This window comes from Aedes aegypti, chromosome 2 (genome assembly GCF_002204515.2).
Source record: "Aedes aegypti strain LVP_AGWG chromosome 2, AaegL5.0 Primary Assembly, whole genome shotgun sequence".
NCBI classification, from domain to species: Eukaryota; Metazoa; Arthropoda; class Insecta; order Diptera; family Culicidae; genus Aedes; species Aedes aegypti.
The window spans coordinates 469,038,242-469,051,621 of NC_035108.1; the positions used below are offsets into that span (position 1 = coordinate 469,038,242).

Genomic DNA, 13,380 nt, shown 5'->3' on the forward strand with positions numbered 1-13,380 from the left:
GGGTTTTACACATTTTTTTTACTGCTGCATCCTTGTTAGATAGTTGGCGAAGCTTGGTGTGTCGGTGGTACATTGCAGAGAATAAGAAATTGGAAGTTTAAATACATTTTGCTCACCGAAGAGAGTTGCAGTTATGCACGCGAGGAACGGTGCTTGAATATTTATAGAAATGCTAATTAATCTAGACGCGTTTCAGCGATTTTTTGACCTACAACGCTGCTGTGTGCACGCCGGTGACTTTTTTTTTGTATGACCGATGATTCAAACTTTTGAGTGAATTGTGTCGTGAAAGTTTTTTTTTGTTTCTTCTGTTGAATCGGTGCAATTGAATGAGTGTAATCTTATCAAGTGCAATCATAGATGGCATTGATCGTGCTGAATGGACGTCAAGCTAAAATTGAGTACTGTGCCAGCCAGCTGTTGGTAATCGCCCGTATTGACGCAGCTCATCAGATCGTAGGAGGCCGGGACTGATGAATCGAGAAGACGCTACTCAGTTGGCCATGCTGTTCCTCGACTTGGGAAGTTGCGCGAATGTAATTTAATTCCGTCTAGCGTATTTGTGTAGCACTAGTAGCAGCACGTTGAACTGGTTCAGAAATGCAATAAGAATCTTTCGTATGCGGTAATCGATTCATATTGCACCGGTTCCTGCGACCTTTCCCCGCCATGTGAGAGCACACATTTTACCGTTCGTTTTCCCCCTCGGTTTCATCTTTCTAATGGCGTATAGGCAGGTCCGTCACACTCGGGCTTAGATTGGGTACCACTTCTAGTACTGCATTTGGTCCCTCGGTAGTGCAAAAGGTACCCAAGTTTGACAGATCGCAGTACACTTTGAACGGCATTCTAGATTACCTTATGAGCCATAAAATTTTGAGCAACTGCAAGGGACATGGGGGTCTTTAATTTGTCTTTGGTATAGGTGTGGTATACGGTACAATCGGGTGTGGAATGTCTCTGCGAGCGGGAACCTTACCTCAGCTCAGCTTTCATTCGGTTTTTATATATTTATTTTACATATGAATCAAGTTAAACTGGATAGGATACTGACCTTTCCCACTCGGGATTTGTTGAACAAGGTACGGATTGAAAGTGGTTGAATGAGGCACGTGATCTTGTTTTACGTTGAAAACGGCTCAGTGTGGGAGTGTTCTGATTGAAATCTGTCAGAGTTAGGGTAACGGTCGTAAGGAAGTGATTTTGATTTTTTGTCCCAATTAATTAATTGCACAGCGTAATCAAGTCAAAGAACATGCCAAAATGTAAAGAAAAACTTCCTCTACGAGATAAAAATGCCCATACGGTCATGTAGGATTTAAAAAACGTCAAAAATGATTGAATTGTGAAGCACTGTTTTTCATTATTTTGGACACACCAATACATTTTGGACCCTCAAAGTATATATTTTGGACTCCCGGCATTTTTTTATTGTTTGGCGATAAAGTCCACAACACTGGTTGTATAATATGCTTGCCCATAGCTTAACCAATCGATTGACAATGGAAAACCGAAGAAATTCTACGCCTTTAGTTCAGAAATTTGAAAAAAGTTTTTGTTTACATTTGTAAAATTTCTGACGGCTTCAATTTCTGTGTGTAACGTGTTGTAACGGTTGCATGGATGGACCAATTAAATTAAATAAATTTCAGATAAAATAAATACATTTTCTCTGTACAAACGGTTGAAGCTAGTGCGGAATAGTTATATCTTTCCAAATGGCATGCGAATTGAGTTGGTCTTTCGATTTAAACTGGTAAGTTTGCAGGTGGTCCAAAATATATAGGGGTCCAAAATATATTGGTTACCCTATTTCCTCTTCATTTAGAAATTATTTATTACTTAAATTGTCTATCATGTAAAAACAGTGTGGTCAACTGTTCACATCCCGATATTGTCGGCGCGGTAAAATGTTAGAAACAGTTCCTCACCGAAGTTGGATGTTTATCAGAATCTATGCAAGATACCTAACTTCGGAATTGGTGCATTCGATTCGCACTCAGATGCGCTCTAATGCGCACTACTTCCGAAGTAGAGTATCTTGCATGTAGACCGAGAAAAATAAATTTTCGACAAACTCCATTTTCTAACAATAGACCGAACTTACAATATTGAGATATTGCATCGCAAAAAATAACGCATTAAGCTAAGTATGCCGTTTCGCTCAAGAAAAATGAAGAAATTCCTTGACTGAAAGGGTCAAGAAATTACAGATAGCCCCCTTTGAAGTGACATTTCTTCTCAACTGCGTATTGCGATAAGAAAAATGCAGTTTTCTTGACAATTTCTTGGGAGAAATTTTCCACGCATCGAGATATGCGATTCCTTTTCTTGTCAGTAGCAAACTGGCCTTTAACCAAGCTACTGCGATCTCCATATCTTGATTTCGCTTAAGCTAAGTATGCTGTTTTGCTGGGTCAAGAAATTTTCTACAGATTTTCACTTTGAAATGACATCTCTTCTCAACTGCGTACTGCGATCAGAAAAATGTGATTTTCTGGAACATTTCCGGAAAGAAATTTTCCAAACATCGTGATAGGTGATTTCTTTTCTTGTCAGTAGCAAATCAGCCTTTATCAACAGCATTTAAATTTCTAAATTTTCTTTCCTTCTGAATCTGAGGTTTAGGTATTGATTCTAACATTTCGTCTCTGTTTCAGCGAGACTAATTTTGTGTCACTGATATCTGATTCCAATTATCAGATATTAGTTCAAGAACAATTATTTCACAAAACAAACAATTTCTTGGAATCCAGTCATATTCTCATTTTTATTCTGGTTCGGATTGCAAGTGTTTAAAATCAGTTACATGAGTTTTGAGGCTCTTGACTAATGATTGGAATTTTCAAGCAGTTTACTTGAACAATGAGCTTGAAAGTATACTTTGGCTACAAATTGTATAAAATTATACAACAAAAATATTCAAGAAGCAGTTTGTTTGTATTCACTCAAGCGAAATGAAAGATCTTATGAATGGTTTTGAAAATCTTAAGACTTCTTTGAATACTCTATCAAAACTTCTCAACTTTTTCGAGGTAGAGATCTAAATACAGCTAACTCTTCCTTACTCGATATTCGGTATCTCGATATCGAGTGTTCTATAACTAGTAAAAGTTGGATTTCATGGCTACCACGATGGTCCCTTGGATCGCATTGGCATTGGTTTTGTGTTCTATAACTCAATACCTCCCTGACTCGATGGTCTATTCAATATCAAGTTGGAGAGAGTTAACTGAACGAGATTTATAATTGTCCTAAATGTCCATAAATCAACTCAACTAGTTCAGATATAGAACAATCTATAAAATAAAGTTGACTCTGCACATCTCGATATTGATCAACCCATCGAGTTAAGCCCGGTTTGCTGCTCACAAGTAATTTCTTGTCATATCTTGATGCATGGGAAATTACTTTGAGGAACCCCCAAGAAAACGCTTTTTTTCTGAACGCAGTAAAAGTTAACAAGAAATGTCAGAAACGGAAATCGCTGTAGAAAATTTCTGCAAGTAATCAGCAAGAATTTTTTTTAGCGATTCCTTTTCAGCAGCAAATCAGCTTTTACGCCTGATTCACAACTGACAAGTAATTTTTTGGCCTAGCTTGATGCATGGGAAATTCCTGCAATGATTCGATCAAGGAAGCGCTATTTTCTGATGGCAATGGGGCTCTGCGCAAAAATGTACCTCTCCCTTTCACTCTTCCATGAAATTTGTAAACAACAAGGCCAGTAAAAGTCAAAATCAAAACAGTGCAGAGGCCTATACGCAGTTGAAAAGAAATGTTAGTTCAAACAGGAGTCGCTGTAGAAAATTTCTGCTAGGAATCAACGAGAAATTTCCTTCAGCGATTCCTTTTTAGCTGCAAATCAGGCTTTAAGTCTGAATCGCTGCTGAAAAGAAATTTCTTGATGCATGGGAAAATCCTGGAAAGAATCGAACAAGAAAGCGCAGTACGCAGTTGAAAAGAAACGTTAGTTCAAATGGGAGCCGCTGTAGAAAATTTCTGCTAGGAATCGGCGAGAAATTTCTTAAGCAATTCCTTTTCAGCTGCAAATCAGTCTTTATTGGGATTATGCACCTGAAAAGATAAGTAATCGCTCATCTAGACACGATACGTGGAATATTTCTTGCAAGAAATGGTCAAGAAAATATTTTTTCCTTGATCGCAGTACGCAGTTGAACAGACATGTCATTTCAAATGAAGCTCTCTATAGAAAATGTCTTGACTATTTCTGCCGAAGATTTTTTTTTTCAGGCAAACAGCTTTTTCAGCTTTAAGCCTAGTTTACTATTGACAAGAAAAGGAATCGCCTATTTGAATGCGTGGAAAATTTCTTCCCAGAAATGGTCCAGAAAATCACGTTTTTCTGACCGCAGTACGCAGTTGAGAAGAAATGTTACTTCAAAGGGGGCTCTCTGTAGGAAATTTCTTGACCCTTTTGTAGGGAATAAGATTAGTAACGAAAAGTAATGTTTTCAATGAATTAGGATCAATCACAGTAATCGAGAAAATAACAGATCGTCGGAGTCAAGCATAATAAGAAAAGTTCAATAAATCAGTTTTAAAAGAGATCTTGGAGAGGAAGCACCATATAACACTTGTTCTGATTTAAAGTTTCATCAATTTGTCCGTTTGTCCCGTCGTCAAGATCCTTTCCAATTCCTGTACGTCGTCTGAAGTCCGATCAATCCTGTCGTTGTCCAGTTATTCATTCAACCGCTTGTCCGTTCATCAAGTTCCGTCCAAGCTGCTGTCTAGCGTCTGCAGTTTGGTCAATTGCCCGTTCATCAAGATTCGTCCCTGTTGCCGTTTGTCGTTCGAAGTCCCGCTTATCCTGTCCGTTCGTACATTGAGTCCATTTGTTGGTCGTCAGCCATTAATACCATGGGAGGTCACTACACCTTTCAGTCAAGGAATTTCTTTACTTTTCTTGAGCGAAACAGCATATTTAGCTTTAGGGAGAGATCAAGACAGAGAACTCAAGCGTTTGCTACAATAAGGGCGGAAGTGACATGATCGATTTTTCTTCATCGATTCTCTGTTGCAAGCTTGGAGTCATTTTGCACACCAGGACGAAAGGTTGCATCGTTACCTAGCGTTCTGAGGTAAAGAAGTTCAAACAGACTTGTGTGACAAGTGACAAGATACTTTTGTTCATGGATGGGTGGATCGATAATGAGAATCCGATCATGTTACTTAGGCCCTTATGCTAGCAAATGCAAACAAACTAGATCAAGCAAATGAACATCGATGGGAAGGTTGTTTTAATCGTGTGCTATAATAAGGGCGTAAGTCGCATGATCGATTTCTCTTCATTGATCCTCTCTTCTGTGAATTAAGGTGACAAGATGCAAGTTTGTCAGCCTTTTTTTCACTTTAAACCGCAAGGCAGCGATGCAATCTTACGCCCTTATTCTAGGACACGCTTGTTTAATTTTGAATGTAAATTTGGGCTTCCTGTATCCGAATATGCTAACCAAATTCTGAACAAAATTTAGGCAATTTTCAAGAAAATAATAAATGAATAAACATCTTGATAAATCAATATCGGGAATATGTTTCAAGCATCTAAAATCTTCACTAAACAGAATTTGACAGAATTTGATTGAAAGAATCGAAACAAAAATCGACAAATTAATGGTCCTAAATTACTACCAAATAAATTCATATTTTTCAAGGACGTGCTTCGAAAAGCGGCCACATTGTTGCTTACAAATCCAGTGTAAACACTTATCGAACCATCCCGTTTCTATTTACGTCGGGACACCGCTGCGTGTTGCCGAATATTAAATTAAACAAAGCCACACCAGGCAGCCGCGCCAAAAGTCTTTATTGACTTGTGGTGGGTGACTGTCCTCCCCATTCTACCTATTTTCGCCGTCACCGGGATTTATTCGATCACGACGCGCGATAGATAAACACCACGCGGAGCCTACTTTGTGCAATCACCATTATCATCAGCATAATCATCATTGACTCATTCATTCGCACTGACAGCTGACGGGGCGCCGGCATGGCCTACCTAGTTGGCTGATGTCCGTCTTCGGCTTTGTCGTACCTAAATATATCCAAACGTGCAAAAGATTGTGAAGTCGCGAAGCAAGTTCATATTCCACGCCCGAAATGTTCGCCGATGATGATTCACCGGCAACACACAGTTCCTACGCATATTGTGGTCACATGCGAGCACGCCATACAAAGTTGAATAATTCATGAAATATTAGCACGTTTTTTGGGATTCGCTTTCGTAGTCGTACGTCACGTTTTGATGATGCGCGATCTCGTGCGATCGATTGGTTTCTTCGAAAAAGTAGCCAACTTTGATCGGTTTAATGACTTTAAATTCGAAAACCGATCACAGCGTCATCGTTGGGGCAGCAGGCTGGTTTACCTTCACGGATTTTGCGCACTTTCTGCTGGTCAGGGCTCTGAGCCGATGACGTTCGCGGGTAACTTCGTCGTATCATTTCTGAGAAGGTGAAGGTTAGAGTAGCGTACGTGAAGAAGGGTGTTTTCCGCCCGATAAAAACCGGTTTCTTTTGGGAAGACATTCATCAATAGTTGCGCCAAATTCAGAACAGACGCGTCCTTTCCGGTAGGCTGAAGTTCAATCATACTCGAATTCCGACCAAAACCTAGGAATTGCGAAGTAGAAACGCCCTGAAGGCAGTTTTGGGATCTACGATCTGAAATATGAGATAATTGAGGTGGTGGGTTGCTGCTTAGCATCCCAACAACGCCGCCACAGCCTACTTAGTGGAAAACGGTGTAGCTCTAAAAATAACACGCCACGATAAATCAAGTTCACATGCGTATGGTGGGTTTGAAGAAAACGAAGAGTCGGCGTACTGCTTAACCGATCCGGTTGCGAATCCGCCGCCCGATCCTCTCCATCAAAGGATGCCAACTCAGCAACCGGGATCCACCGCATTGGCTGCGAGAGGATTGAGTTCAGACGAGGTCATTTCGCAGAATCTTGCTGCGTGCCGCTACCTCCCAGCAAGCAGCCGGCGGTACGCAAACGACGCTTTATGTACAGAGCGATTGCACAAGCGGTCCGGTTGAGTAAAAAACGTTGAGGAGGGAGCGGGAGATGCTGCAACTTGTTGCACGCAGGAATGTGGCGCGAAATGAAGCACGTGATCCGTTGGGCATGGTTGTAAACGGCTCATGGCGCGATGGGGTAATAATGATAGCTCTCCGCAGCACTGAATCAAACTGACTCGACACTTTTTGGGTGAATTCGTTCGGAAGTTTAACTTAATTTGACAGAAATGTGTAGTTTCATGTTACTTCGGAAGGTTTTGACACATTATATTGAGATGATTGACCCTGTTCTCAAATATCTGCAAGGACATGGCCGATCAGGAATACTTCTTCTTATTGGCATTGACGTCCCCACTGGGACAGAGCCTGCTTCTCAGCTTAGTGTTCTTATGAGTACTTCTACAGTTATTAACTGAGAGCTTTCTATGCCAAAGTTGTCATTTTCGCATTCGTATATCGTGTGGCAGGTTCGTTTATACTCTTTTCCCAGGGAAGTCAAGGAAATTTCCATTACAAAAAGATCCTGGACCGACCGGAAATTGAACCCAGACACCTTCGGCATGGCTTTGCTTTGTAGCCGCGGACTCTAACCACTCGGCTAAGGAAGGCCCTAATTAGGAATACTAGATCTGTGAAAATTTGTTATTTGGCAAATGTTAACAAATTCAAGTTTGTAGTGCAAAGCAACAGCATATCTAAGAGAGAATGGGAACCTTATCAACAGAGATGTTCTATCCACAAGACTATCGTTATATCGATGGTCAGTAGCAAACAATCGGTTATCTTATTTTATCTATCGATCTTTTTTGTATACTTCCGAGTGATGACAAAAATCTCAGAGATAACCTCTGAGCTTAAACGTTTGCACGTTATCCACTTTCTGAGCTTGCACGATTACCAACACAACCGAAATTTAAACACGTGCTTTTGGCTTGAAATTCCGCCAACTGTATGCCAGACTGTGCAAACGAAGCGTCGTCATTATAAATTTATCGCCTTCTTTTTTCGGTACGCTTTGCTTCATGAACGCAAACGATCGAGACGCAAAACGGTTGCTGGCGAAAATTTTTTTTTTTTTGCTCAGACCAATCTTCTCCATTACATTACATACCGGATTCTACAACTGACTACACGTTAAAAGTCCGATTTTGCAAATTTTGAACAAAATTTTACTTTGAGTTGCTTATTAGATTACTCTCAGTGTGAGCAAAACGAAATTTTCAAAATAAATCTTTTACTTTTCAATTCCTACTCTCGATCACAGTAGGCATGCTGCATGCATCTTTCACTAGTCGGTCACCCGTCGATTTCGACCAAAGTATCTGAAAATACAAGGTAATGGATTAAAATTTCAAATTTCATTCAAGGTTTGTTTTGAAAATTGTGCGAGCAACTTTTAAACTTTTAGAGAATTGCTATTATATTGTAACTGAAAGGTTATATCGGAAATTTACATTGTGAAATTAATGATTTAGCATTTTGAAACAAAGGCTGCTAATTTTCGATAATCCACCTTGTATATTCAGTAACACAAGTTTTTTCGCACCACAAATGTATGAACGATTATCAGGGTGCATACTTGAGCGGTGGCAAAGGTACCCCCGAGGTTATCGTCATCGTGAAGTAATCGTTCTTCTACTGCCGGCCCGACAATGATGAGTTACTGTGTGCTGCAACAGCGGTGTGTGTCAGCCAAAGTCAAACTGACCTTCGCGTGTGGGAATGACAACGATAAAAGATTTTGGGCGCAAAGTTTGGAACAGTATAGTAGGCGACGCGGTACACGTGTGACGTCGTTCTGTTTTTTCGTTAAATTTGTTATCAACGTCGTGTTGTTATCGGTGGGTGCCCTTGAAAATTTCCAGATTTTAGTTTCTCGCCTACTATTTGAACCTGCACACCAAGTACTAGTTAGTGTTTTCCTCGATGATTTCCAGTTTTTAAATTACTATTTGTGTTCTGTTTCTTTCCAGTAGCGGCTCGTCACTAAGCTTTCAATCCGAAGACACCCAAGTTATTAACGAGGAAAAAGGTGTGACCGAAATAGTGTTGGGTTTCTAGAGAATGACTACAGGTGGAAAAGGTATGTATACATGTACCCAATACTGACAAAGATAGTAGGCGCTTGTATTGATTTGCTCCTCGGCAATCGAAGTTGGCGCTGTGTCGAGATTGTTTGCATGTCGGAATATAATTGTTGACAAACAACCTGACCCGCACAAAGAAACAACGGCAAGCTGATAGTGCAATTCGATCCAAGTAGGTTGCCATCTAGTGGACATGAACTTGGAAAGCAGAATTTGCCGTTCTCCTAGCATACTTGTTAGGAACCGCTTACATCGTGGGTTGAGAGGGAAAATGTGTCACGGCATTGACTGACACGCCTAGTGCAATCAAGCCGTATATCGGCGATTGTCTGAATTCGTGTTTGCCAGGTAGAGGAAGTGACACCTATCTAGAGCTTCAGCCCGAAGAACACAGTAATGAATTTTGCTCACGTTCAGCCATGCCATTGTGCGCTATAGAAGTGAGCGAAAAGCTTGTTAAACCTATTATAAAATGCGAAATCCATTTGGCGCTGCTTTACGCCTAGCGGTGAATGCGCGGCGAAGATAGTGGACTTCGCGATGTCCGACGATGGTTGATTGCAAATGGCTTTCGGAGGCAATTTAGAAAACGGATCGTGCATATCCAAACAGACGTGATACTCAATATGTTGAACGATGAGTTTTGATCTTTTTTAGCAAACGTTACAATTGATGATAGCTTAACCTTAACAATAATCTAGTAGCCAAATGATGAAGTTATCCGACTGTTTAGAACGACTAAAATATCAAATTCAGTATACCTAGTTAAAGTTTCAGATTCATATTCAATCGCAGTATGCGAGTCCATACTGTATTGCCCTTTTACGCCTACGCCTACTGGTTCATAGTTTGAGACAGACCTTGAAACAGATAAGTGTAGCTGCCGTTATACAGAATCCATAGATTTGATTGAGTGATAACAGGTCCGTCACACTCGGGCTCAGATTGTGTACCACTTCTAGTACTGCATTTGGGTCCTCGGTAGTACAAAAGGTACCCAAGTTAGACAGATTGCGGCACACTTTTCACGGCATTCTAGATTACCTCATGAGCTATACATTTTGGGAAACTGCAAGGGACATCGAGGTCTTTAATTTGTCTTTGGTGATAACATTTTAGTGTGTTTTGACGTGTTTTAGTGTGTACAAGTCTATGAAGCCCAAATAGCTTTTCAGGTGAAAAATATCCTTAACATTCTTGGGCATAGAGTATCTGCGTGCTTGCATATACACAACCAAAGTAGGTCAATTGACAAAACAATTTTCACTGGGATGGCTCAGAAGCTGGGACGTAACCAGGGACATAGTAATCGGGTTCGGATTGTGTACCACTTCTAGTACTGCATTTGGTTCCTTGGTACCGTAATCCGGGATAACTTTGATCAGCGGGGTAACATTGATCGATATGATCCTTCTCCTAAAAAGTTCGAATCATCATTTATTAATAAAATATTTTCAAAACAAGAATGGTGTCTCTCTTTCATACATTCATAAGCTAATGAAAATTAAGGTATTTGCGAAAATTGTCTTTTGTTCATGCGTAAATTTGTCAACTTTTTGAATCAATGATTTTTATCATTTTGGATGACACTACCGAATATTCATGTCTCACACGAGTTCTGCAAATGGTATGAGCAAGGAAAATGCAATTGTTACTAAAAATGGCATCGCCAAAAACGATTCCGTTGTCAAATCTTTCATAAGTTTATTCAATTAATCAAAATTAACGAATTACTATTAGGAAGGCAGTATTTCGTTAGGAAATTGCCTACCTTTAGGCGTATTGCGTGGTTCAAAGTAATTTAATTTTTGAAATAACTCAAAAAGTAAAAGACTTGTAAGAGTTTGGTCTTCATTTTCGGCTTCAGGGGCAATGATTTAAGCAAGCAAGGACATTTTCAATATTACCGAACATTGTTTATATTGATGATCAATGTTACCCCATACCAGCAACATCAAAAATCACTTAAAACATGTATTTAAACATACTTAAATCTTTTGAAAACCAAAATACAGCACATGGTCACGAGTGGTGGGTACCAGTACTTGTTTTAAAAATATAAAGCTTGCGACATTTGCATTTTCAAATGAAAAATTTAAGAAATATCCCAAAAACTGATCAATGTTACCCCGAATTACGGTACTGTAAATGTGCCCTAATTTGACAGATCGCAGTGCACTTTTCATGGCATTCTAGATTTTGCTCTGTTACCTTATGTGCCAAAACATTTTCGACAACTGCAAGGGACATAGGGGTCTTTATTTCGTTTTTAACGTAACGCCAAAAAAGAAGTCTATGGTAGAGTGTCTTTATAATAGAGTGGCGTCAACTAAAATTGGCACAGCGATGAACTGTCAATTCTATACAAAGCCCAATGCAAATGTAAAAACGTTTAATAAACTATTGTTCAGCTACTAATGTTGCTTGGGATGGTATCATGACAAAACATGCGGTGTGACGTTCGTTCTGAATCATAAAACCACTACTGCAAAGCATGGTAACCGTTAGATATGAAAAAAACCTTACACATAATTAGCTACTATCTATAGAATGGCACTTTTCGGGTAACTACAAATATAGCCATTACACTTGAGATTTTATCTACCGTTAAACCAACTTACGTCATTTACTACGCAGTACTGAGGAATGTGTTACAGACAACCACTTGGCTTTCAACAGAAATATGACAAACGTAGACTTCGAGACAAAAAAAAACAACATCCATTGTAGCCATGTTGTACGTCAATGCGTTACATGCCGTCAGACACTATGGTCAAAGTATGAAAAAATATTTGTCCTTCTCATTTTTACATTGTATAAAAACTGGAAAGCAACCCAAACTACAAACATGATTAGGAGGCTTAATCTTAAAATTTTAATTACGAACAATGGCACCAAATAAATAAAAGTTGGCCCTCGGGGTTATGACAAAAGTATCAACAACCTGTCAATCATTCCGGTCGAAGCAGGCTGCGAACACACAAGTCCTGATGCGGTACCGGATGACTTGGCGCTTGCTTGAAAAAAAAAAGACATTAATCTCGAACCCGGGAGATGTTTTTGTTTTACTGTTTTCCAAGGCAACAGCGGGAAAAAATCTTCGCAATTTATTGTTATTCTTAGAAACCGGTTGTTCGAAACTCTACCGCTATCAATAGGGGCAATTGCGGCCAGTGAGCACTTTTGCGCACTCTCCCTCGGTTGATGGCTGGCAGGTGCGCCGCCGTGTACTTGAAATTGGCACTTGCTATACGGGGAAGATAAGGACATTTACGACCCTGTACGGTTCGAACGAGATTGATGAAAGTGGTCCACTGATGGCGACACTGAACTTGACGGAATTCACTTTGGAATCCACCGAGGAAGTTGGTTGCGCTTTTGTAGCTTTAAATATTTTTTTTCGCAGGCAGTTATTCTTATTTCATTCAGATTATAACTCGACGCCAATTTACATATGCATCGAATGGGAAATTTGAATATTCATTTTCCATTTTATTGCGACGGTGAAAGATCCTGACTTTGTTTTTGCAATTAAAACCGTTCCGATCTGATGTCACATGTGATAATTATTGCATCATCTTGTTACTTTTTGGTTACTAATTCTACTATATACTAATTCACTTTGTAATTTCAATAATTTTTAAGAATAATAAGAAAAAGATGAAAAGAAAACTAGAAAACTAAAGAAACTTTACACTAAGAAAAAACTTCAATTCAAAATTAAAAAAAAACTAATTAATAGGCAAATTTTCAAAACTATTTACACTTAAGCCCTCTCAGGGTCTATCCGGGAGAATCACTACTGGGGCGGACTCACAACCCACACTTGCTTCGCGAATTCAATTTTAACACTGTTTAAGAAGGAGGAACAGGAGTTGCGCTCGAAATAATTATACTGAACCACTAATAATTTCAAATTTACATATAATTTATTAATTTAGGATTAGGATTTAGGAAATTATTGAAGGAATGCACTTTGAAACGTCACCTGCGGTTAATCGTTTGTGGAGGGATTTTCGGCTCGATCGGTGGGCGGCGAGTGATCTGGTTTCCTTGCCGACGGCTATACCAAATGTCCGGCCGTTGGTGGTCGTGGTGGGCGCTTCACGTCTCTGGGATATCTTCAAAAAAGCTTCGTCCGGTTCGGTCGTCCCAAGTAGTTCACCAGGATCACTAGTAGGGCACTTGACACTATCACTTCCGATTTTGAGCTGCGGTGGGGTACAGATGTCTTCCACTCGCGATT

At 39.7% G+C, this 13,380-nt stretch overlaps 1 protein-coding gene across 6 annotated transcripts in view; it reads left to right on the forward strand.

Moving 5' to 3' along the window:
• LOC5568072 (sialin) overlaps window positions 1-13,380 on the forward strand; it is a 50,934-nt gene that overhangs the window by 21,635 nt on the left and 15,919 nt on the right. For 2 of the 6 annotated variants that reach the window (XM_021848308.1, XM_021848307.1), the window contains one exon: window positions 9,024-9,130. In XM_021848308.1, coding sequence (XP_021704000.1) covers window positions 9,112-9,130 — 19 coding nt within the window. In that variant the 5' untranslated portion in view covers window positions 9,024-9,111. Of the gene's footprint in view, window positions 1-33; window positions 537-8,866; window positions 8,889-9,020; window positions 9,131-13,380 lie in introns of those variants that run through there. The other 4 variants (XM_021848309.1, XM_021848310.1, XM_021848311.1 and 1 more) reach the window with 4 other exon arrangements.